The sequence below is a fragment of the Equus quagga genome, chromosome 12 (assembly GCF_021613505.1).
Source record: "Equus quagga isolate Etosha38 chromosome 12, UCLA_HA_Equagga_1.0, whole genome shotgun sequence".
NCBI classification, from domain to species: Eukaryota; Metazoa; Chordata; class Mammalia; order Perissodactyla; family Equidae; genus Equus; species Equus quagga.
Genome location: NC_060278.1, coordinates 85,360,396 through 85,386,591, shown reverse-complemented (window position 1 = coordinate 85,386,591; position 26,196 = coordinate 85,360,396). Strand labels below are relative to the sequence as shown.

The 26,196-nt window shown below is 54.6% G+C and overlaps 1 protein-coding gene across 3 annotated transcripts in view; it reads left to right on the top strand.

Moving 5' to 3' along the window:
- Positions 1-26,196, top strand: part of NOL4L (nucleolar protein 4 like) — a 90,696-nt gene that overhangs the window by 10,232 nt on the left and 54,268 nt on the right. For all 3 annotated transcript variants that reach the window (XR_006891208.1, XM_046679668.1, XM_046679669.1), the window contains exons 2-4: positions 4,845-5,000; positions 11,152-11,263; positions 19,439-19,548. Coding sequence is in view for 2 of the 3 variants with exons in the window: in XM_046679668.1 (XP_046535624.1) it covers positions 4,845-5,000; positions 11,152-11,263; positions 19,439-19,548 (378 nt within the window). In the remaining variant the exon portion in view is untranslated. The remainder of the gene's footprint in view (positions 1-4,844; positions 5,001-11,151; positions 11,264-19,438; positions 19,549-26,196) is intronic.

The window sequence follows — 26,196 nt, the reverse complement described above, 5'->3', positions numbered from 1 at the left end:
TTTGCTGGGGAGGACTTAAGAATCTGACATCAGGGTGCTGGCCCTGCTGCCCTTTCTACCCATAATCTAGATTAAGTCTCTGGGCAGGTCTTTTGAATTTATACTAATGTTGCCCAATAAGATTCTTTTGTTCCCACTATTAAGAAAATTGGCCTTCATTGGAGAAGAAAATATTAATATATTAGGCCTAGAAGCACAGACCATGTCTATATTTAATGAGCCATTGCCAGTACCCCTACTAGTTAGGTCACTGGCTCAATCACGGAGACTTTCTAATCAGCAGTTCTCAAAATCTGCCATGCATCAGAATCATCGGGGGGCCTATTGACACCCCCGGCACGGCAGATTTGGTAGGTCTGGGGCAGGGCCTGAGGATTTGCATTTCTAAGAAGTTCCCGGGTGATGCCCATGCTACAGTGGTCCAGAGACCACACTTTGAGGACCACTGTTCTAAATATTCTGAAATAGCAGTATTCAAGTAGACATTTGGTGATTTTCGAAATGACTTGTAACCTGGCTTTTAGTTTAGAACCCAAATAGGCTGGTTTTCAGGAAGATGGTGATGTCCAAGAAAGTTGGTAGCTCCATGAATTTTTAAAAACAATTGCCATGTCTGGTTTTCTTAGCCTGGGTCTGGCCAGCTGTTTTGGAGTTGGCTGGTTCGAAAGGATGTAGTGTGTTACCATGGCAATAGTCCTCCCCTCGCAGGAAGGCCCTAGAGGTTGGTCCTGCGCAACTGACCAAGTGTTTTTCATGGCTTCTGCCATGGGGTGCTGCAAGGTTCCATTCCCTCACTCCTAGTTGGCGTTCCCAGGAAGCTGGGGATAGCCCGGAGGCTTCAGCTCCCCCTTTATCCAGCCTGTAAATGAAGCGAACTTCCTTTGTCAACCCAGGGCCCAGCTTGCTTAGGGCCACGGATCAGATTAAGCTCATTTGGGTACAAAGCAGAAGTGGTTGGCAGGGGCATCCCAAGGCTATGGGGAAGGTGCTTTCCGCTCCTTAATTAGCTGCTCCTGCCTTGCAGCGCCGTGTCTGGATTCTCAGCCAGGGGAGGCAGGCCTTTCCTGCAGCATTTAGCATGAAGGTTATTACCTCTGGATGCAGGGCATGGCAGAAATGTCTTTGGCACGTGACTGCCGTGGGATCCCTTTGTTCTATTCTCAGGGTTCTCCTTGAAGACCACACAGATATCTTGGTGTTCTTCCCTCAGGGTAGCGCACATGGTGTCCAGGTGGCCATAGCTCACCAGAGGACAGTTCAAGGTATGGCCCTGAAGACCTTGTGTGGTTTGAATTCTGGTTGCCACAGGCCCTCTCCTTTCCCATGTATGTCTCTGCAGATGAGATAGACCGATGACAGGACCCAGGTTTGAACATCAGGGGAGACTGCAATCAATTTTTAAAGAGGGGGCTACTAAAAATGCTCCCCTGAAGAGTTTCCCCAGGGTAATTTTATGGTCACATTGCACCAGGTGCCAAGCTGTTGGTTACCCACCCGTGTCTGCCTAAGAATGGAGGTGGGAAGCTGGGACAGAGATGGGCCAGGCCCTGGGCCGTGTTTCACTGTTGAATCTGGGTTGATTAGTTCCACCTTGACTTTAGGAAAGCTTGTTCCAGGTTTATGTGACAGCCTTGGCATATTATTTAGGAATTACACAAGACTATCCATCTCTTCTGATGCTGGGTATCAGCTCGGGGACCCATTCCATAACCTGAATGGAGCAGAGGGACAGGAGATAAGAGCAGATTCCTAAACACAAAATGTCCAAATTCAGTGGGTCTAAAGGGAAGAGATGAGCGTTTATAAGCCTCTAAGCAGCAGATGCCTGATGTGCATTCTTACCTAATCCTTGAAACATCCAACTAGGTCTTTTTAGGCCCATTTTACAGATGAGGACACTGAGTTTCAAGAGGTCACGAGGCTGGCTAGCGGGCACTTTCCATCTCACCTGTCTAAAATATTGTCTTTCATCAGATTGTTTTCTTTCTCCTTTCCTTCCCACCAAATTTTATCTCCCTTTTCCAGAAGCATCTGTGTTCTGGGCTGAAACAATTTTGTGAGCAGAAAGGTCTATCACTTTTAAGCAGCTAAACTCATCATTATGCTTCTGGATTCAGATTATCAAAATGTTGTGGAACTACCCACCCCATTATACAGTTTTTTTTTTTAAATATACTTTTTTAGAGTTTAATAGACATACAGAAAAGTACACAGATTGTAAGTGTTCAGATTAGTGGCTTTTTATAAATTGAACACACTGTACAACCACCGCCCAGATCAAGAAATAGAGACCCAGTTATATTTTCATTCTTAAGGTTCTTTTGTTTGTTTTTGCCAACGTGAGCCTCTGGTTAGAAGTATATTATCAAAAGCAAAAATAAACAAGTGGGACTACATCAAGCTAGAAAGCTTCTGCACAGCAAAAGAAACATCAACAAAAGGAAAAGGCAATCTACTGAATGGGAGAAAATTGCAAATCATATATCTGATAAGGGGCTAATATCCAAAATATATAAAGAACTCTTACAACTCAATAGCAATAAAACAATCTGATTAAAAAATGGGGAGAAGACCTGAATAGACATTTTTCCAAAGGAGACATACAGATATAACTGACCTGTTATAATATTTGTGTCACCCAGCTCTGTCACGGGGGTATTTGAAGATCTCCCAAATGCGGGGTTGTTACAAGTCAGCTAATAAATGAGCCCTGATTACAGATGGCTCAGGATTTCAGACAGGGACTTGGGATACCCCCAAGAAAGAGGTCATGGTAACTCCTGAGAGAGTTTAAGAACAGAAGAGTCATGGGATTTACAGCTCATCTTGTAAGCAAAGCTCAGGGAGGTTGAAGAGTTTACCCACAACCTCACAGCAAGGAAGCAGAACCAGCAGGCAGCTCCTCCTACACACACACACACACACACACACACACACACATGCACGCATGCACCCCAGATGCGTGCTATCTGAGAAGTCCCCATTGAAATGGATCCTGACCAGAAAGGAAACCATTGGCAAGAGTGCCCATACAGGACCAGTGAGGTCACTGCCTAGGGTCCCCACTCACGGACACTGCCCTCAGCTCTAGGGTTTGGTACCCTACACCCCAGACGCCCAGCTGCCCTTCCTCCCCCATCTGCTTTCAAATGGGCCACTGGCAGAGATGGCCCAGCTCACCCATCCTGGCACACTGGGAAAGTGGCTAGATAAAACCGAACCCCGTCTGTGGCCAGAATGTGTTGTAAATGGGTGTCCATTCAGCATGGCCTCTGTTCTCTTCAGACTACAAAGACCCAGGTCTGAAGCCAGCTCTGCTGCTTATAGCCATCATGCTGGAGGCAGGACCCCAACTACCTCCAGGCTTGTAGGGGTGTTTAGCCCTACCACAGCTGGTGGAAACCCAGCACATGGCAAGGCACTTCTTGTGACAATATTTATCTAGCAGTTCCTATGGGCCAGGCTTGGGGCTAAGTGCTGCACACCTCTCTCACTGATTCCTCTCTGTATCTCAGGGGAAAGGTGCTTCTGTTATCCCCATTTCTCCATAAAGGACCGGAGGCTCAGAGAAGCAAAGAACTGCTCAGGGTCACACAGCCCTTAAACCACAGGGCCCCATTCAGCCTGAGGCAGACTGTCTACACTGCCCCGCTGGGCTGCCGCTGATAACCGTTGTTTATTGAGCCTACTGTGTGTCAGGTGTTGTTCTGGGTGCTGCGGAGACAGCTGTGAGCCAGCGGATGAGTCCACACCCTCCCAGAGCTGACGGTCTTGAACAGGCTCCTTTGGGGAAGAATTCTCTTGGAGATTCGTGCTTCGGGCACTTTTAGAGAAAAGGCTGCCTCCTTCTTCCCAAATCCCCACGCCACTGCTTCCTTGTCATCTTTGAAGCCCCCCAGAGCCCTCCAAGTCTCCCCTTAAGGAGATGATGGCTGAGAGCTCAGTGTCTCTGTGTGTATTCTGTGCCTTATGAATAAGGAACTCACTGAGCAGTCTGCTCCGTTAGGGTCCTGGCCGCACCCCCAGCCTCATGCCCTACAGTCCCCCACTCCCAGCCCTGCTAGTAGGGGAGGGTGGGCGTCAGCCCAGCAGCTCCTTGCTATTGAAGAACCCCATCTCGATCCTGGCACACCTTTTTGAGGCCAGCTGACAGCACTCATGCCAGACTGATAAGAGGCTTGGGGGACCCTTGCGCACCCCGCTTACGAGGCCCTGCCACCTCCACGTGGCCTCGTGCCTGTTATTCTCCACCTCTCCGCACACAAAGAGGCCTGGTGCTGTCGCTGGTGCTCAGCTGCTGGAGTGGGAGGGCAGGCAGTGGTGAAAAGCTTTTCTGAAAGGCCAGGGCGGTGGCAAGAATCACCCAGGTGATCCGAGCCGGTCCCCTGGGACCCCAGCCCAGGACCACAGTGAAAGGTTACTGCTAATTGGCGAGCTCCTGATGGGGCCGCATCTATTTAGCACTCCCCACTCCCCAGAGACTTCCAGGATGGTCTTGGCACAGCGTGTGATTCGAGAGCTCCCCGCCCGAGTCTGGCACAATCTGTCTGATACTGTGAACATGGAGCCTCTTGGTTTTTTAATTTGTATTTCCGTTGTTGTTGTTCTCTGCCCATTGTTTCCGGTAGATTTAGTAGCAGCAGCCACCCTGACTCTGGTATCCCCCTCCCCGGGGCCCTCTCAGCAGGCTCCTTCCACTCCCCGCCCCTCAGACCTACCATCGGAGGCCTTCCCGGGTCAGGGAGCAGCGCCTCCCTGCCCCCGACCCGTCGCCCGGCCTCAGGGCCCAGCTCTCACCCTGCCATCATCCCTGACACTAACACAGCTTGTCCACCCTGTCGCAGGGGGCAGATGGCCTGTCGGAGCCGGAGGGCATCTCTCTGAAGCGGGTCGCTGTGGTGGAAGATTTCTTTGACATCATCTACTCGATGCATGTGGAGAGCTCAGCGGAGCCAGGCAAAGCCCCCAAGCACGCTGGGCAGAAGAAAACCTACCGAGCGGTGAGATTTCTGTCTCTTTGCCTCCGCTGGCAGCCCCAGGCCTTGGCAGGAGGCCACGGGCTCCGCACATGTTGGGCAGGGGGCGGGGCAGGGAGCTGAGGCGTGATGAAACGGCCTTTGGGGACCCAGGGGGGCACAGGGCAAGGGCATGGCAGCCAGAGATGGCTTGTGGGCCGAGGGGGCGGGTTCTGTGGTCTCAGCACAAAGGAGAAGCAGGTTGAAGGGAGTGAGAGGGAGGGAAGGAGAGGGACGAGGGCAGGAGGAAAGTCCTCCACTTCCCGGTTTCTGCTTCACTCGTTCCCCCCAGCCCTGGCAGCCCGCTCTGGGGTGGAGGGTGGCCGGTGGACTAGATAATAATAATCGGAAGGGCAAGTGCTTCCGTGGCATTTACTGTGTGCCCAGTGTGTGAGGTCATTCCATCCCCTACGACCCTGTGAAGTCAGTGCTGGAAGTCCCCCGGGGAAAGTCTGAGGACTGGGGCCCCAATGTCAAGGGGATCACAATTCGATTTGTGGGAGGGAGGCTGAGAGCAAAACCAAGCCATGAAAAACAGAAATGTCTCCAAGACTAGCTTTGAGGGGATAAGAACCCCGGTCCCTGGGCGTTCAGCAAAGGCACCTCCAGACACCAACGTTCAGTGCTAAGCCCGGGGGGCTTCATGGAGAAGGTGGCCTGTAAGCTGGCATTCTAAGCTTTGGGAAGACAGGAGGGAACAGAGATGGCACTCTAGGGGTGGGAAACATCGCATGGGGAGGTGGAGGGGCTGTGGCCAGATCAGGAGGGGCCTGCCTGGGTTCTGGTCCGTCCCCCATTGACCCCCATCACCATGGCTCATGCCCAGCTCTGAACCACTTGTCCAGTGCCCACCACTAAACCAGTAGAGCCAAGCACCTTCCTTCCGTTCATTCAAGGCTCCCAGCAGTCCTGCAACAGAGGCACTGTGGTCCCATTTCACAGTTAAAGAAAGTGAGACCCAGAGAGTTGAGTGACCTGTCTAAGGTTATCCAGCACCTGAGTTGCAGTCAGCGGTGTCCTCAAGCCCCCGTGTGTCGACTTTCTCTCTAGCTTCCTAGAGAAGCCCCTCAGTGACCTGCCTTCTGTGACTGGGCTTCCCCCCTCCAGGCAGAGGTGACCCAGCCCCCTCGCCAAGGTCTTTGTACAAACACCTGGGACTGCAGTGGAGGTGGTCTGTGCAAGTCTGTAATTCCCCCCTGTGGCCTGATTTTTAAAACTCCAACATTCTACTACTCAGCCATTAAAAAAAAAAAAGATGAAATCGTCCCATTCGCAACCACATGGATGGACCTTGAGGGTATTATGTTAAGCGAAATAAGCCAGACAGAGAAAGACAAACACCATATGATTTCACTCATATGTGGAATATAAACTAACAAATTACGGACAGAGAGAACAAATTAGTGGTTACTGGGGGGAGGGGGGTGGAGGGTGGGCACAAGGGGTGAAGGGGCACATTTATATGGTATATGACAAATGATAATGTGCGACTGGAATCTCACTATGTTATAAGCTATTATGACCACAATTAAAAAAAAATCCAACATTCTGATTTGTCCTTGTCCTCAAAAGACAGCCTTTGCCCTAAATGAGTCTTAAGGACTGTCCCACGTGCCAAGGACCTCAGAGGGATGAGGGGTCGGACTGAGGGAAGCAGGACGTGATTCTGCCACCTGCCCGCCAACACATGCGTGTTGGGAAATGCATCATGGGAAGGGAGTTCTGAGGGTTCCTCCACCAGAGGGTCATAGACGAAGGGAGGGACACTTAGGCTGGGCCAGTGTGGGCCCCTTGGTATTGACAAGACCCAGCGCATTTTCTCAGCATTCACTTTGGCGGGGCTGGGCAGGTAGCCTGTGCCAGGCTCTGCATGTGGCACTTCCCACACTCCAATTCCCTGAGCCTTCCCGTGTGTGCCAGTGGTGTGTACGAAGCAGGCGCTACTGTTAGCCCCATTTTACAGATGAGGAAAATGAGGCTCGAGGGATGCATAAACTGCACCTGACCACTGCACCTCCTGCCTCTCTCCAAACCTCCTGTGGCCAGCTAGTAAGCCTGATGACTTGCTGTTGTCCAGGTCGATGGCCTTGGGCCAGCCAGACCGTGTGATTCCCTGGTCCCCTCGGTGCCAAGCCCCCCCCCCCCCCCCCCAACAGGCGCTCCCTGGGTATTTATGAAAGTCGGGGTCTGCAGCCTCCTTGCTGTGGAGAAGGCAGGGTTGGGCTGGTCCTGCCAGACTTTGCGTCCCTGGGCCAAGTGGACATACAGCCCTTTGCTCTGCACTTCCTGGCTTCTCGTCCATATGCCTGCCGCGTGCCCCACTTCCTGCTGCCCAGCCTGGAGCTGGCACATGACTGGCGGCGAGCCAGCTGGGCTGTGCACAGAGCTGGAATTTCAGCAGCAAGCCAAGGCTGCGTGGAACAGGCCAGGACCCTCCTGCAGTGGGTGTGAGGCCGAGGGGGCTGTCACCCCCTTTCCCCCCATGGGCCCCCCCTCCTCTTCCCCATCTGTCACCCATCTCATGCCACCCCCTTCCTTTTTTGGGGTGGGGGTGGTGCCCAAATGCTTTTGTCCCCCTCTTTTCATCTCCTCCGATTTTCCTCCACCCAAGCCTAGCTCCTCAGCTGCATCCATGCCTGTGGAAAGAGGACCCCCAGGAACCTCGGTGCTGACGGCTGCAGAGAGGCACAGCCTGGCCCCGCGGGGCTGGTGTCAGGCCCTTGGCTGAGGGGTTCATGGACCTGAATCCTGGGGCTGCCTCGCCGTCTCTAGGGCACCTGAGACTTTCTGGATTCTTACAGCCCGGGGTGCCTGTGGCAGGCAGTCCCTTGGAAGGCAGATGGGCAGACTTGTTCAGGGCATGAAAAGAGGCACATTCTTCAGTGGGAAAAAAAGATTCCAGCACCTCCCACTGTCCAGTAATGGATCAGAGAGGGCAGGTCATCAGTTTTCTGATACTGAGGGATGTGAGCCAGGGGTAGGTGCCTATTGACAGTGGATAATGTAGGAGGATTCCTACTTTGGACAGGAAGCCCCTGCCTTACTTTGCCTCTGATGCAGTGTGACCTGAGGTCCAGAGGATGCCAGGGGGTCTTTCCAGTGCCAGGGTCTGGGGAGGGTTCCACGCAGTTCCACAAAGTTCCTGAACCCGCATGGAGGACTGGTCCTTTGTCAAGAGGCTTTTCTGGTGTCTGCACCCGTCTGGGTTGGAGCGAATGCCTCTGCTTCCTTCCTCTCTCCCCGGGTGCTGGTAGGCTAGGTCGGGTTCCGGAGTCCAGATCTGGCTGCCCAGACCACTTTGCAGTTGGGGCCAGATGTGGTCAGCAGCTGCTCCAGGCCCACCACGTGCTAATCCACCCGCAGGGCAGAAGGAGGATCTTGCAAAGTGGTGCAAATCCCCCCAATTGGCCTCATCTGTCTTTGTCGGCCTCTGAGTTGGGGAGCGAAAATGGGGCCTTGCAAGTCAGCGACTCTGCAAATAGCTTCTGCTCTCCCTGCCAGCAAAATCTCTCTCGCTTTTTACCCCTAGGAAAAAACGTTAAGGGCAAATTCACGTGCGGGTCTCAGTGTCCAGGCGAGAGGCCCCAAGAACAAGGCAGCAGGCAGCCCAGGGCAGTTGAGGGGAACTTGGGGTGGGGGACAGGAGTCCTGGAGCTTCTCCTCCTTAAACACAGCAGCTCCATCTTTATCTGTTTCACGTTTTGGGCTTCAGCATAAGATTCTATTTCCAGAACAGTGTCTGTAGCTCTAAAACTATCTGAAAACCGCCATCCTACTGCCTAGAGCATCAGCTGGGCTTGTCATTTCAACTCACCCTGTGGTCCTGTGGCCTTGGGCATCCATGCAGTCAAACAGAATTGGAGGTCCCATTTCTCATGCGGACAAGCCAGGAGGGTGAACGAAATGACGCCCGCAGGTTGAAGGCCCCAGTGGGGGGAGGTGGCCTCCTTCATGCGGGTCCCTGCAGCGGCGGCGTGGAGCTGGGCTGCACTCTGCACTTTTCTGACTCCCCAGGGAGCTGTTAGCAAGGCTGCAGACATTCCAGCCATGCAGGGCAGGCCTTCCCTGCCTGGTCCTCAGACAGCTCCAAGGACTTCTCACCTACCCACCTTCGGTCCACCCCATCCACCCCTCTGTGGGACCCAGGGCCAGGAGGGCTGCACCCAGCACTTCTCCTCCCTGTGGCACGCCAGCCAGCCTGTGCCTGGTGCTGGGGTCCCCGCCAAGGCCAGAGAGCGGCGGCTACCACTCTGGCCCCTGGGCAGGCTAGGAAGGCTCTCCCTGAGCCCTGTAAAACCTATTTCTCTGTCCAGTGGCAGGTGAGCACCGTGTAGGGGAGGGGCTGTCCCTGTGGTATCAGCCTTTCCTCTTTTTCCCAGCACCCTGTGACCCTTTCCTGCCCCCCCAAGTCCTCTGCTCAGCTCTTCTGAGGCCTGACATGGGATGCCACACTTTGGGGCGCCTAGGAGGTCATCTCTTGGCCAAGTCGGCCACAGCCCTCTGGTTGGCCCAGCGGGGGCCCTTCCTTCTTGCCTGTTTACTCCGGCAGCTGGGCTTCCTTCAGGAGGGCCTCTCCCACCTAACTCCTCAGGCTGAGAGAGACATGCTGCCGCTATGATTTCCAGGCAGCTTCGGGCTGGGGATGAAGATGTCCATGTGCGTGGCAGGGAAGCCCCCATCCCGCGGCCCTAACACCCGAGGAGGACGGGCCACATGCCCTCCTACCCACCGGCTCCAATCAGAGAGCAGGGGTTTGCCCTTGTCCCTGACCTCCAGAGGAAGGCAATCACACAGGGAATTTGGAAGGGAGATAACTCATCAAGGAGACTGCCTGCTCCGCAGAGCATCAAATCAGCTGAGAAATAACAATTGTGTCACCAGAATTAACTCTGCGTTTGCGGCCAACCGCCAGGCAGGAGCAGCCCCTGGAGCTCCACAGGCCTGCTGAGCTGGGAGCACAGCCTAAGCTGGTCCTCCCAGGGCCTGGCCACAGCCTGGGGCACCCTGGACTCCTACCTCTCCCCTGACCCCGTCCATTCCGCCCTGCCCTGCCCCGCCTCCTGACACCACAGAGATGGGGCAGGGCGTGTGCCTCCCAAAGGAGCAGACCGGGCACCGTCCTGGAGATCAGCCCCCTTCCCCTGCGGGCTGACCAGCGCCCTCGGCCAACTTTGCTGGCGGGGCTGCGGAGAGGATGGTGGAAGACTGGGGTGATGCTGCCCCTTAGTGGAAAGGAGCGGGAGGGCCTGGGCTCCTGGAAAAGTGCGAAAACCAGCAACTGGGTGGCTACTGGCCTCAGCCAGGGAACCTAGGCTTACAAGGTCCCTCAGCCTGTGGGTTTCCCAAACCCCAGGGCAAGAGGACCGGGCTGGGCTTCTGGGCCCACATCCTTGTCTTCCCCACTCCGCCACCCCTAGCCTCTTTCTTGTGTTCCCTCTCATACCCCCTTTCTCCTCCCTAGCTAGGGGAGGCCCTCTGGAGGCAGCTGTGAGGTGGTGTGACCTGGAGCATGGGCTTTAGTATGGCACTGCCTCTAAAGAGCTGTGTGACCTTTGGTCAGTGGGTTCACCTCTCTGGGCCCCGTGACCATGACCTCACCTGGAATGTGGGGGTCCCTAAGAGCCCGTCCAGTTTGAAAAATCTGATCCCTTGGCATCAGCCTTTCACAGCTCTCCCTAAAACGGTTCTTGATGTGTGAGTTATGAAAAGATACAGCTTGTAGAACCGTGGGTTCTGTTTCCATGCCCTGAGCCAATAGAATTCTAAGTGGGTCTCAGTTTATCCATCTCTAAGGGGGGAAATTGTTTCATCCTACCCTGGAATGAGCAGCAGTAAAATGTTCTGAGAGGAATATTACTTATTAGAACAGGGGTTAAAGACTAGATAATGTTTAAATATTGTGCTTTTTCAATTTCTAAGCTCCTTTATTCAAAAATTTAAGACAAATGGGTTTCTGCAAACGTACTGACTCATTTCCATGGCTGAGAATCAAGGCCACCTGCCCCTTGCTCCTTGAATCCTTGCCCTTCCTGGCAAAGGCCAAGTGCCTGCCACCAAAGCACAGCCCTGGGTGACCCGGTGACCACGCGGCCTCCCCACAGATCCGTATGACGAGCACACCTCCTCTCTCCCCCAGATCGCGGAGACCTATGCCTTCCTTCCGAGAGAGGCCGTGACCCGCTTCCTCATGAGCTGCACGGAGTGTCAGAAGAGGATGCACTTCAATTCCAACGGCCTGGAGCCCAAAGGTAGGGGAGGAGGCGGGCGAGCTGGAGGCTCGGGGAGGCCGTGCAGGGAGAGGCTCTCCCACCGCACGGGTCTCCATTTGCTGGCACAGACAGAAAAGTCCCATCCAGCAATTGTCACAACTCCCAGAGGCCACTGTGGGTCCATGGAGCTGCCCACAGAGCCTCATTTGGGTTTTTTTTTTTTTTTTTAATGTCAAGTTTCCCTTAAAAATCAACAGTATATTCCTATTGCCTTCAAGACCCTCTTCTCCCACCGAAGTTCTGGATGGAAGTGTCACCTCGCCTCATTCCCTAGGCTCTGGAATTTGTGCCACCCAGGTCTCACCCTGGGCAGTGTCTGCATGGGTCTGGTCTCGCTGACCTGACTGTAGGCTCTCTGAGGACAGGGCACACCCCTCGCCTTGTGTGCCCTCCTACCCTACAGCCACACACCTGTCAGCAGGAGGTCCTCCCTGAGTGCTTGTTTCCTCCTGGGGCACACCCAGGAAATCTGTGGGGAGTGGGTAGAATTGAAAATGCCCAGAGCACTTGTGACCGACCAAGTTGGTGCCTTGGACTGACGTCCATACTGTCCAGCTCTGCCCTTCCCAGTGAGACATAGCAAGGCCCCCCACTCCAGGCGCCCCCCCATCCCCCACCTCAACCTGAATGTCCCCAGAGGCCTCCAGTAAATCCGGGGCCCCTCGGTTGACAGGTGGCTTTGCCTCAGCGGGACGGGCCGATACACTTGGCTGGTATGATCAGAACTCTGTCCTGAGAATTGGTGCCCAGGTGGGCGGTTTATCAGGGCGTCTAGGCTGCGCCTGGGTGTCAGGCCTGCAGAGGTCCTGACGTCAGTGGGTGTTTTGCCTGAGGATGGGAACAGACAGGGCATGAAGGGTGAGCTGTTCACACGGGTGCTCAAGTGGCGTCCACTGAATCTGGGGAAGGAAAAGTCAACAACGAAGGCTGAGTTGATGACAAAGGAATTGGAGCATAGGCATCAAGTGAGGTTTTCCTCTCATTCTTTTGTCCCCTGATGCATGTGAGCGACTTCTGACACCAACCACCTCACCAAATCCAGAGGCTTTCCTGTCCACGGGGGCCCTTGGGCTGCTTCACTGGGGACATTGGGTAGCTTCTAAAGCATGAGGGATGGAATGAGTCTAGTTAATCCCTCGTAAGTGCTGGTTCAAGAGCAGGGGCTCCAGGGCTGTGCTGGGTGCGTTCAAATCCTGGCTCTGCCGCTCAACAGCTGTGTGTCCTGAACAAGTGACTGCATCTCTCTGAGCCCCAGTTTCCTCATCTGTGAAATGGAGTCAATGATGGTACCCATCTCAGGGGGCTGATGAGATTTGAGAGTTAATCCCTGTGCCTGACACAGGGCTACTGTGCAGGAGGAGGGAGCTGTGGCTGTGGCGGGTAGTGTGTTAATGCCGCACGCCTGAGTGAGGCTCCTGCCCCACGTGGCCTGGCTCCAGCTGAGGGGCTACAACTCTTGGGCCAAGACAGCACGTGGTACCTGCAGAAGGGCCCAGAAGGCCTTCCCTGCTGCACTCCCCACCCTGCCGGGGTCTGGGTCCCAGGGGCGCACGTGCCCTGGTGGTGGCTGCCTGTCCCCTCCTGTTCTGTCCTAATCATTTCCATAGCAACTGGCGGAGTCAGATACAGAACTGCTTGCCTCGGGGGACAGAGGCGAAGCCAGTCGGGGCTGCGTTTGTGGGCTGCTCCGAGGTGTCTGCAGGCTCCATCTATTCTGCTCCCATGCTCCCTGCTGGTGTGGAGGACATTCCTCACCTCCCCCACTCCTCAGTGAAGGCTACGAGGTCTCCGGGGCGGCAGCTCCACTCCTCCTCATCTGTGGGCTTCCGCGTGGCGGGGAGGGTGATGCCAAGCACAGCAGCAGCCTGTCTCTTGTCTGTGCTGCCACCACCATGCCCCCACACCCAGGGAGGAGGAAGGAGGGGGAGGAAGGGAGGGAGGTGGAGAGGGAGAGAGAGCACATGCCGGGAGGGAGCCGCCTAGAATATAAACCAGCTCGCAGGCTCTGTGCAGCTCGTGCGTCTCTTTCCAGGGGCTTGCTCCGGGCTGGACAGAGGGCAGAGTAAGGCTACGCTGTGCCCATCTTTGCCCGTCCTTGGGCAGAAAGCCACTTCCCTGTCCCCAGGAGGGGAGCGTCACACACAGGGAGAGGAGGAGACACCGGGGGGTGGCGGGGAGGGGAGCAGGAGACAACATGGCCCTTGGAAGAACATGGGTTTGGGATTGGGCAGGCCAGGGTGTGCCATCCTGTGTGTCCCTAGGCAGGTTAGGGGACCTCTCTGAACATCAGCTGCTCATAACAGCTCCTGCGATTCTATGAAGTATCTGTCCCAGCTTACAGGTGAGGAACTGAGGCACAGAGAGGTGTGATGGAGAAATCGCTTGTCCGAGTTCCCCCAGAAAGCAGGAGAACTTACTTTCTCATCAGCAAAATGGGAGTAACAGCTCCCTCCCAGGGCTGTCATGAGGTTGCAGTTGAATTAAATGAACCCATTCTATGGGGGGCCTGGTGCAGTGGGTGCCTAGGGGACATCAACCTGTCCCCCCACCATGGTCTTGCATCATGGTGCCCAGACACAGGGCTGCTAATGTCCAGGTGGCCCCACGGGGAGACACACAGCCAGTTACCCCACCCAGGCAAGCACCCTGGGTCCACAACCTGGGCAAAAGGAAAGGGTTTGGTTTCTGGAATCTGCCGGTGGAGAGCCTTAGAGTCTGAAAGGCTCTCCTGTCTTCTTGATGGCCAGGGGCACTAGGCGCCTGGACCACCTCTCCAGCCAGCAGGTTCTCCTTCCCCAGCAGAGCCTGGAGATCCTATCTCCGCCTGCCATGCTGGCCTCTCTGGATGTGGGCAGCTGCCCCGCTTGCTCTTTCACAGGCACCCCTCCCATGCCAGCCCTCCGCCTCCGTCTCCCGCAGCTAGCCCTCCGGGGGGGAAATTGGAGCCTGCCCCAGGCCCCAGAGGCAGGCCCGAGTTCCTGTCCCAGGAGGGTGGGGCCTGGAGGGGGACAGGGAACAGGATGGAGACTTCTCGAGGGGCTGCTGGGAGAACGCCTGGCTTCCTGGCCTCATGTTATAAAGAAAGAAAGGAAGCAGAGTAGCCTCCCCTGCTCAATGGCTTGTCCCCAGGCCGAACGTGGGGCCTGGACAGTCCCAGGCCCTGCCCCCACGCCAGGAGCACAAACAAAGGAGGCTGCGGAGGATCAGGAAGTTTGAGGATGGGAAATTCCAGGGCCTCCCGGCTCCACGCTCCTCTTCCACCAGCCCCTGAGCGAGTCCAGGCAGAGTGGGGACAGAGTGAGAAGCGGGTGTGCCGTTGGACCAGCCCCAGCTCCTGGGAAGAGGGGCCTCTGGGGGCACCTTTCTGTCTTCTTTGATGTGACAAAATACTGTTTGCATGGCTGCAAACTAGGAGTTAGCAGTGGGCAATGCCACTCCCCTGCCAGAGGGTCCCTTCCTCAGGGACAGAGTCGTCCACTCAGTAGTGGCTCCTTTGCAAGCAGGCCCAGACTCCTCTGTGTGGTTTCCAACCCCTCCATGCCTCGCCCCTCCAGACCCCCCTTTCCTGTCCTACCCCCACATGACCCCTTCCAGCCCCCCATTCCAGCCCGTTCCTGTGCCCCAGGAGAGTCCTTCCTGGGCGGCCTGCTTGCTGGCCTGTCCTCTTTCCGCCCTCATACTCACTTGCTGTGTGACGTGGCAGGTGGCATAGCCTCGTCCCGGGCTGTTGCCTCATCTGTAAGATGGGGGTGTTGATATTAACGCCGCCTCATGGAGTCCCGGGGAGCATCAAGCTGGAGGGTCTGCTGCATGGAGCTCCTGGCAGGTGCTCAGGAGCTGTCAGTGGAGTGATTGAACATAAGTCCCAGCCAGGTCCTCTCTCCGTGAAGCTGTCCTGAGCTGCCAGAGCCCTCTGAGCTCTAACAGACTCGCCGTCAGTCCCACCTGCTGAGCGCAGGGACCGTACCTGCAGGTGCCCCACCTTCCCCGCCCTGAGTGCACGCACATCGGTGCCCCTTGAAGGCTGGCTGATCTGTTGATTCACTTCCCCAGCAAAGAGGCTTTCTCATCCCCTTTTGAGCTGGCCCCAGGCCTGGGATCTCTATTTCCAAATCCGAACCCCACGACAGGCTGGCTGGCCTCATGGCTCCTCTGTGCCAGGGCTTCTATGTGCACACATCCTGCAACACCCATCCCTGCCTGGGAGAGCTCTTGCCACCGGCACCCAGAAGCCACGGGTGTCTCTGGACCGAGAGCTTCTTCCATTCTGCAGGTGGAAGCTCAGGAGAATTGCCCCCTGTGTTCCACCTGGAGGAACGAGACCGCCACCTCAGCTGAAATCTGTGGACTGATGAATGCTGCTGGAGCCCGGCTGTGGGGTTGGTGCTCACTGAGGCCTGGGTGAAACCTCTCCACCCAGTATTTTCAAGGCCTGTAAAACTAGGTCCAGCACTCAGGCTGGCTTCACTTCTCCTTGGCAAAGGCATGTCTGAAACATGTCTTTGGGTGGTTCCTCTGCCTCGCTCACCAGCAACCTGCTGGGTTGTCTTGACTCTGTGCCCCTTGCTAGCCCCTAACTCACCAGAGGCGTCAGGTTATTTGTTGTGGCTCGAGCATGGCTACTGCATGTGTTGACCGCAGCAGGGGCCTGGCCTGTCTCAGCCGAGCATGAGGAAGCCACTTCTGCCCCGGTCACGGGTCCACCTTAGTTCATCCGCCATCCTGGCTTTTGTCACCTGTGAGCGCCTGCCTCCACAGAGCTCCCCTGGCCCCTGCTCCTCATCTCTGCCCTGCTAAGCTGAGCCTCTCCGTGGCAGCACTTATCACCTTCAGAGCCGTGGGGCTCCCCACTGCCGAAAACCCTGCCTGCCTTTCTCCTGGCATGGTGTGGCCAAGCTCTGACCTCCCACAGCCAGCTCCCCCGCCCACTCCCTCACCTGGAATGTCCCCCACCCACCCAGGTCCTGCCTCCCCAACAGAACTCTCCCTTCTGGAACCACAGACTCGAGCATCGCTGCGCACCCATCTCTGGTGGGTCTGTGTGCGTGCTCAGGCTGTCCCCGACCAGGGCATCCTGCCTGCTCTCGCACCCTCCTAGCTCACCTCTGGGCTCCAGTAGTGGTTTCTGATCCATGAACATGCTGGGGAGGCAACAGGCCACTGAAGACCCTTTCTCTCACCTCCCAAGAGCACCGTCCCAGCCGTTTGTTTTTTTCCTAAACCAAGCCGTACCTGGCTTTATTAAAGATGCCTTTTCATGAGCAGCCGTGGCATTTCAGGCAGGACACGGGTGACCATGGGTAAAAGAACACAGCATCCGGCCTCTGTGGATGACCAGACACCAGGAGTCACCATGGCACCCAGCGAGGTCTTCCTCTATGGCTCTGACCCAAGACCCTGAGCGTGAGGGGGCCACGCTCACATACCATGTTGTCTAGCAAGTTCTCACCAGACACCCCGTCTTTGAGGAAATGAAACGGAAATGGCAGAATTTTCCCTCTGAAGACCCACGGTCTGAAAACAGGAACCATGGCTCTTTTGAGTGACACCATCTCGATGTCATCACTGGAATTTCTGCCTCACATGTCTGCATCAAACCCCACCAATTTTGGGGGGGCCAGGTCCCCACATGCCCCTGGGCTTAAGGAGGTCAAGTCTGGGTTGATGGTGGGGCGGCAAGGAGAAGAGGACACGAGGACACAAGAACACATTTTCGTTTCCCCACAGTACTGGGCGTCTGTGCCTAAGGGGCTGATGTGCCTTGGTGTCACTGAAACAAGAGGAATGCTCTTAAAAAAAAAAAAAAAGTTTGGTCCATTTCAAGCCAGTTTCTGAAACATTCTATTAGTGACATTTACTTCTTCCTTGAAAAACAAAAATCTTCCTCAAAGAACACAAAAATTCTGCGTTGACTACATAGCTTTAAAAAGCAAAACAAAGTCTGCATTTTTATAAAATGTGAAAAAAAAAATGTTATTCAAGCTGTGTGGTCACCCAGGCACACGGCCTCAAGGCGGCTCCCTGGTCCCCCGGCCGGCTCTGCTTGGGCCTGTTCTCCGCAGGGCTGGCCCTGTCTTTGCCAAGCAGGTTCTCCCTTGTCCCTTTGGGTAGTTTTGCCCCTTGTTGTCAGGGACCTTTTTATTTATTGTGGTAAAATATTTATAACATAAAACTTGCCATTTAAATAATTTTTAAGTGCCCAACTCAGTGGCATTGGTTATATTCACACTATTGAGCAACCATCACCACTATGTATTTCTAAAACTTTTTCATCACCCCAAACAGAAACTGCACCCATGAAGCAGTAACTTCCTGTTCCCACCAGCCTACAGTCCCTCACAACCCCTCTTCTACTTTCTGTCTCTGCGAATGTGCTCCATTGAAGTGGAATCACGCGGTGTTTGTCCTCTGGGGTCTGGCTTCTTTCACTCAGCGTAGCATTTTCAAAGTTGCAGGGGCGTTTCTGGCCTGGGCTCCTCTCTGGGGCGGCAGGTTTGCCAAATGCCCCTCGGATCTCGTCTGCCTTCCTCCACCTTGGCCCTGTCACCACCTCCCCTTCAGCCTGTGTCTCGGGCGCGGTGGTGATGGTAGCGGGCAGGTTTCGGCTAGTCCAGGAGTCACTCCCCTTTCTCCTCGCGCCCCTCACATCCCAGCCCAGGAAGAGAACTAGGCACCATGGGGAACTCTGGGTCAAAGGCCTGGAGCCCTTGGAGGCAGGAGGAAGAGGAGGCCAGAGACTTTTTCCCGGGCAGAGGGTGAAGCAGGGTCAAGTGACTAAATGACTAAATGAGGCCTAGCAGGTGCTCCAGGGTTTCGAGCTTGGTCATAGTGGGACACATCTGAAGGGGAAGCTGGGCCGGGGAGAGGGATGATGGGCTCCCTTTTAATCATGCTCCCTGTCTTCCTTGACTTACTCCTGTGCCGCTTCTGTCTCTCCTACATGGCACCCGCAGTGGCACCTTAGTTGCAGAACACAATAGCTGAGCAGTGTCCACTGCTGCAGTCTTTGCAGAAGATAGCTTGGCCAGAGATTTCGAGAGTTATCCGCTGTTTCTACCCTTCGATCCACAGATGAGCAGAAATACGGACCAATATTCATCCACAAAGATGTCCCCTGCAGTGTTGTTTAGAATAGCCCCCAATAGGAAACAAGTTAAGTAGCCGATCCTAAGGGAATGACTCAAGTAAAATATGGTAAAATAGAACACGGCTATAAAAATTATATTTGCAAAGCAAAACAAGATTTTTGATGGTGGGGGAAATGCCTATGACAAACTGTTAAGCCAAAAAAAATATTTTTGAAGCAGACTATCATTCTCTGTGTGCGTTATGATATCAAGTGTGTAAAGAAGAGAAATCACAGGGAAAAAATAAACAGAAGCATATGCCAAGCTGCTTGGTGCAATTATGAGCTTTTTTATTTTTCTTTGCATCTTTCCACACTTTGCAAATGCTCTACAAAAAGAACATGCGTTACTTTGATCTTCAGGATAACAAAGCAATAAACGGGAGGAACAATGCTCCTCTCCATGTGATTAAGGAGGAACCAGAATGTGTGTGTTTGTGGGGGGGTGTCCTGGAAGCCTGGCTCAGACCTGTGAGCCAGATGGCACCTGACGGTGTTTTGGGGGGATGCTGTGGGGGTGGGAGACGGGGTGGGGTGCTGGTGGCACGTGTGCACCAGGAAGAGAGCTGGCTTAGAAGGGGGTTGCAAACGTCGATGACTTCAAGGGCCTGGCACCGATCGTAATGGAGTGAAAGTGTGCGGCACAATAGGGAGTGTGGGGACTAAGGGAAAACGGAGAGCTTGCGCCCTGTCTAGACGGAGTGGCTGCGCTCCGCTGCAGTGGTGGCTAGCCATGTGGAAATGTGGGCCCTGTGTGGCCAGACCTCCCATTTCTCAAAGAAGCCAAATATCCCTGATTTTTAAAATGTGAGCTCTCTTCTGAAACAGCGGCACCTAATTGAAAAATATTTTCAGCTCCACGCAGTCCACATCCACGGGCCAGATGTGGGGGACGAGCCTCCAGTTCATGGCTTCTGGCCGGTTCCTTCCATCTCCTCGGGCTCTGTGCTGAGTTTTCCGTGCAGGTGACGGGCTGTGGTGGCCCGCCGCACAGGCTGAGGGGGGCTTCCTTTTTTTCTTTCTGCCAGAAAACGAGCCTGCCTCCCCTCTGGTCTCCGGGATCATCGACTACAACATGCCCCTCACCTCCACGTACCTGAAGCAGATGAAACTGCGGGTGATGAACTCCCAGGAGCAGGTAAGGCGTCAGTCTCCCCTCACCCCACCCGGCGGCGCCCCGACTTGCCTGGATGTAGCCGATGCTTTCCAAGACGTGGGCACCGCCTGTGTAAACACACAGGGAATCAAAGAGGCCCTTATCTGGTTATCTGGGTGGCGCGGTCCAGGCTGAGAGGGGAGGGAAGGAATGTGTTCCTAGGTAGAGGGTCTGAGCAGACAGCCCCGCCGGGTCTTCCCTGAAACCTAGGAAGCTGGTGCTTCGCACAGCGGTCCCCAGGGACAGGGGCACGGGAGGGGGTGGGTGGGAGCTGCAGACCTTGGCTCTTGGTTGTTCTCTCTCTGCTCTGCCCTTTGTCTGCTATGTCACTCGCCTCCTTTCCCCAGGGGTGTGGGGGGCTGGCCGGTGGCGTATGGTCTCTGTCACTCTTGGGGCCCAGATGGGCCAGGAAGATGGGGCTTGGAGGGTGGCCCAGGTAAGATGAGGCTCTGGGGCCCCCTCGCTGTACAAGACCCCCCAGCTATGGGTTGCCAAGGGCTGTCAGGCGCCGTGGAAACATGCTATGAAAAGAAACAGCTCTCGCCTGCCTCCCCACACAGCCCACCTTCTAGCCCTTTGCAGAGCAGGTAGCCTGACTGTCTCTCAGAGGAGGACAGGGTGAGTGCCACGCGTCCCTCCGCCACTGCCTGAAACCAGGGTGATAATTTCTCCCTCCGCCTTCAAGTTTCCTCACCTGCTGTGACATATGACCCTGCCGTATCTTTGAGGCCTGACTCGGGGAGCGGGTTCTTTCTCCCCACTTTGAAAGTCTGACTTTCAGGCTGTCCCGCGTACGGCTGGTCTCCTTCCAACCTGAGCACGGGTACACGAGGGGGGTGATGGCCCCGCAGCCAGCTCTGCGGTGGGGCAGCAGGACGTGTTCACATGGCATCTGGGGCTCTGGTACCCAGTGTGAGCACTTGAGCTGTTGACTTGAACATACTGAGTCCTGCTCCTCTGATGCCCTCCCATCCCCCACACCACACCCAGCCCTACCGGTGGAATGGAGTAAGCTTTGCTCCGGGTGGCAGAGCTGTTTGCGTCTCCGTGTCTCCCGCGTCTTCTCACCTGAGACTGTCTACTCTGTGATGGTCGCATCCCTGAGAAACCTCACGTAATCAGGAATAATGTCAGTGGGGAAAATGGTGTTGGGGTTTCCGACTCGCGGTGGCACACCTGTTTTTGTGCAGGAATGTCAGCGATCTCCTCTGACCGCCTCTGGAGAGGAACTGGTGTCCTTTCTTTTCCAGTAAGCACCCACACTGTCACGGGCACCTGGCTTCTCACACATTCTTGTCACCGTTCTCATCCATTGCCGTGAAGAGCAAAACGCAGAGCCTTCCCAATAGCCTGAGAACAGCCCCGCTGCTCTTTCTTTCCTGCAAAATGGCACCAGCTCCAGATTACTGCCAGAACCAGCAGTGAACAGTGTAGCCCACGTTGTGTCTCTGAGTAATGCATCCTGTTACCGTTTGTTTGGTTAAACAAATTCTTACTGTCTGTGGGGGTTAAGACCAGTGGTTAGGGGCACTGGCAGGAATTCAGTCACTCAACACGTCTTTGTGAGGCCCAACTCCCTGAGCCAGGCTCCGGGGACGAGCAAAGGTGGCACCAGTCCTAGTTCTTCTCATGGTCTAGGAGGAGACAGACACTGAGAAAAGAATCACACACAAGTGTCCAGCCCATAGCACGTAGTGATAAACAGCTGAGGGAGAGATTGATCAGCCATCATGGTGCAGCAGTTCCAGGTGCCACGCAGGAGGGGACACGGTGCTGTGAGGACTTAGGCATCGGGGGTGAACCATAGCGGGGGTCAGGGGAGGTTTGCCTCAGAAAAGGATGCTTCAGCTGAGATCCAGTTCTCAAGGGAAGAGAGCTCCAGGCTGCTGGAACAGCTCGTGCAAAGGCCCTGTGGCTCAAGGGAGGATAAAGCCTGCAGGAATTTGAGAGGCTGGTGTGACTCACACAGAGGGTGTGAGGAGTTGTATTGCTGAAGACAAAGGGGAAAAGCACAGTGTTCGGCACAGAAACGCTTGATGTGTGTCTGTGAATGAACCAAAGTTCATGAAATGAGATAGATAAATTGCCCTGGTGGGGTTTGGGCTACTCCCGAAGAAAGGGAGTATTTGGGAAATGTGGGAAAGCATTTGTCCCCAGGGTGCTCGGAGAGTCCAGCTGGGGCCCAGGCCGAGGCTGAGATTGGGGTGGCCTCTGCTTGCAGTAGAGCTGACTGTGTCTTCCTCGCCTTCATTCGTGGTTTCCCAGGTGGGCCTCTGAAGGCAGCCGACTTTCTCCCGTGCGCTGCAGGGGATCAGAGGTGCCCACCCTCCTTGCACACACCTGGCAGGAGGAGCTGCACCCGCCTCATGCCCAGGGCCTTCCTTCTGTTGGTCTCCAGCACCCCTCGCCCAGCGAGGTGCTCTCAAGGCCCCAGCCTCTCAGGCAGCACTGTTGTCCCTGTGCTGTAGCCAGGCACACGGTGGAATGAGAAAGGCCCTTGCTCACCAGAGTATTTATCTGCAGCAGCAAGGAAGGGCCAAGGACTCAGAAGTCTTTGATTCTTCAGCTTGAACTGGAACTAAAAAGACACAGACTTGAAGTAGTGGCTTCTTTCCTGTGCAGCAATGTTGGAGCAGGGCTCCACTCAGAGTGGGCAAACAGCCCCTCATCCAAACGCAGCCACGGGCCTGGCTCCACTGCTGTCAAATCCCACATCCCAAGTCAGGGCTCGGAACATGGTCCCATTCCTTGCAGCATCGCCCTGACCCCAAAATGCTGACAGAGGACACCTGTAGTGTTTGCAAATCACTCATGCAGGCTACCTGGAAAATAACCCAATTCTAAGGTAATGAGAGCTGGGGGCCGGCCCCAGTGGCCTAGTGGTGAAGTTCGGCGCACTCCACTTCGATGACCCAGGTTCGGTTCCTGAGCATGGACCCACGCCACTCATCTATCAGTGGCCATGCTGTAATGGCAGCTCACATACAAAACAGAGGAAGATGGCACAGATGTTAGCTCAGGGCCAGTCTTCCTCAGCAAAAAATAAAAATAAAAATAAAAATAAATTTAAAAAATAAAGTAATGAGAGCTGGGATAAATGATATTTTATTAATGCTGAACATAGCTCTACGTCTAAAAACTCTGGGTAAGAAAAATCCCAATCATTCATCTTTTTCCAGCATCAGGGATCCAGGAGACAGAGTAAGGCAGGTAGAACACTCGCCTTCACTTTGCTCTGAGCAGACAATAAACAGGTGGTGGAGTTTACCGTGAACTGGACAGAATCGCATTACTTGTTGTCCAGTTGTGCCAGGTTAATATGCCGGGAAATGGGTCCTCCTCTGTGAAGGGTATTAGGCAATGTGAAAATCCAGTAACAATATTCACACAAAGAAAAAAGATCCTTTTTGAGGTCTGATTCAATGCAGCAAATATTTATGGCGTCCTCAACATGCAAGACATTTGGGGGTCACACTCCACTCTCCCAGGACCTCCGTCCTAAGGCACTAACCCCAGGAGCTGTCATCACGGCAGCCACAATAAACTGAAAATAGGAGAGTGTAGCCTGATAAAATCTTTTTTTTCCCCTTACTCAGGAAAACTCTCATAAAGATATAAAACTGAAATCACATTTAGTTGTACTGCTGATGAATACATTTCCTTGTAGGGGGCAGGGTAGGAAGATCTCACGAGATGTGGCCTGTCTCGGAGAATGGCCTGTGGCATTCTCTGGTAAGATGAGTTCTCAGGAAAGGGCACAGGCTGCGCTCATGCGGCCCGAGGCGGTGAGCTAGCGCCATCCCCAGCTGCTGATCTTTCAAATCCCCTTTCAGGGCTGTGAGCAAGAAGCACCGGAGGAGAGCTGGGGTCTCTTCACACGGCCACACGTTTTGTTATCTGTCTCACTCAGATTTCTTTCATACTTTTTTTTGGTGAGGAAGATTGTCCCTGAGCTAACGTCTCTGCCAATCTTCCTCTATTTTGTATGTGGGACACTGCCACAGCACGGCTTGATGAGCAGTGTGTAGGTCTGCGCCCGAGATCTGAACCGGTGAACCCTGGGCCACCAAGGTGGAATGTGCGAACCTAACCACTCTGCCACCAGGCCAGCCCCTATACTTTTTTTTTTTAATTGCATGAGTAACACACAGCTTCAATAGCCAAAAAACAAAAGCATGTAGTAAAAGTCACCGTCATCCCACCACTCAGATCACTGGGAATATTTTGGTGTCTATTCTTCCAGACTGTTGAATGGAAAGGGGATTATCCCGTACACACCATTTTACAACCTGCTTTGTTTTGTTTTTCTGATGCTGGTTTTCCATATGATTCGGAGTCTCTTTGCCCTCTGGGCCATGATGTTTCCACCTACCAATAAGCTGGTTATATAATTTTCCTGTCCTTCACTCCCGCCTTCACCCACATCCATCCATCCAGCCAGCCAGCACCTGAGCCAGGTGCCAAGGAGACAGTGGTGAACAGGGCAAGCCTCTGCCCTGCCGGCTGTCACAGTTCGGTGAGAGACACCAAGAAAACCGAAGTCAGCCCTCTGGAGTGTGCAGGAAGAGCTCAGAGGAGGGGCAGAGGAGGGAAAAGAGAGCGAGCAGGGAGGGCGCTGTTTCAGGTGGGTGGGTTAGCCACTGGGCACCTGGTCTGTGTCTAGCACTTGGCCCTCACCCCGACAAGCCTGCAGGCTCGCGGTATGATCCTCACTGTACAGATTCCATAGCTGAGGCTCCAAAAGGGCCAGCCCTTGCTCAAGGTCACACAACCACTGACGTGAATCAAAACTCACATCTCTTCCATCCCAGACCTGTGCACCTGCAGGGCCTCAAGCCCCGCTTCTCTCCACACGTAGGGATGAAGTGCGCTCAGTAGAGTCTGGAGCGGGTGTGCCGCCCACGGGGTTGGTGCAGGGAAAACGTCCTTGGCAGGGATGCTGGCCGAGCAGGCAGAGGGGCTGGGCCTGGGGGAGCTTGCCCCTGCCTTGTGAGCGCTCAGTCGTGTGCAGGGGTACATGTGTAATTTGAGATCCGCATTACAGGTGACGTTATCCTGGCCTTAGTGTTTGAACTAAGACCCTGGTTGTAGAAATGAGATCTGGGAGGAGAGACACAAATCGTCCATGTTCCTTCCCCCAATGCACACTTTGATTTTATGGACGTGGAGACTGAGACCCCGGGCGGTGCGGCGACTTTCCCCAGGCGACCCCATGGCTCAGCTGTTTTGTTCCCACACCCCCACTTCGTGTTCTGTCCGGAGCGGAAGGCTGTCAGCACCTCCCTTGCCTCCCCTCTCTCCAGTTCCTGGAGGAGCGCTAATGTCCCACTAATGGTTTTAATGGTTCTTCCAGCCGCGTGTGAAGTGGTCGCTGCCCCCCTGTTTAAGGCCCAGTGATGGAGGCTCTTACTTGCCTCCATTAACCTCTGCCTCCCTCTCCTCCGCCGCCGCCGCTCTCTCCTGGCCCAGAGTTTTCCCTGGGTCCTGGAGGGTGGGGGAGGGTGGGGCAGGACTCTCCCTCCCCCTGACACACGTGGGGCCTGCAGGGTCGGGAGCCCCTGCCCAGGGCCCCTGGGGTCTCTAGAGTATTGGCTTTCCTACTCCTTTCAGCGGGCCAGTGTGGAGCAGCACTGTTCTCAGGCGGAGTCCAGCCCACCCACCTAAGCCAAAGACCCTGGAGTCAGGCTGACAGTACCAGTTCCACCACCTACGAGCTGTGTGACTTTGGGCAAATTGCTTCACCTCTCTGTGCTTCTTTTTCCTCATTGGTTCCTTGAGAGTAATAGTAATACATGTATCTCATAGAGTTACTCCAAAAGTTAAATGACCCAGAGCCAGCTCTGTGCTAGCACAGCACTGGGCTCATTAGAAGCACGGAGGAATCTCAGTGACCGCTACTGCTATTGACAGTAATGTTATTATGCAACTTTTGTTTAATAGACACAGTGAATGACCTTGTACAAGAGACCAGGACCATAAAGATGAACAGGACAGTGCGGTCACTCTCAGAGCTCGTCCGAGTAGAGGGGACAAGACAGCAGCCACAGGACTGTAACCCAGGACAGAAAACAGAAACAAGAAGGGCCAGGAACCTGCCAGGGGTTCAAGGGACACTCACTTATTTGAAAATGGGATCTGGGCAAGTCAAGAGGGCCTGGGTGAGGGCAGCTGGGAGGTGACAGCTCAGGAGGAGGACCTGGGCCGGGGAAGGCCAGAGCCAGTTTGGGGAAGGAGGAAGAGGGGGAGGAGGAGGATGGTGGAGGAGGAAGGTGGAGGAGGAGACTCAGACACGGCCTTTCTTGGAAGTGAGGCCACGGGAGGCCTTTCCTTGGTCAGCACTGGGAGCTGGGCAAGGATCTAGGCAGGAAATGAGCGCCATCCGATGGGGGGCTGTCTCAAGCTCCCGTTCCCCTGAGTAGAGAAGGAAACAAGCCGACTCTGAAAAGCCCTCCACATTTACTTTTTTTTTAATTGTGGTAAAATATATGTAATGTAAAATTTGCCATTTTCACCATTTTTTAAGGTGCACTGGCCCCCTTGCAGTTCTTAGAACACACCAGGTGCACTCGGCCCTCACAGCCTCTGCCTTGGCAGTTCCCTCTGCCTGGAATGCTGTTCCCTGCAGGTGTC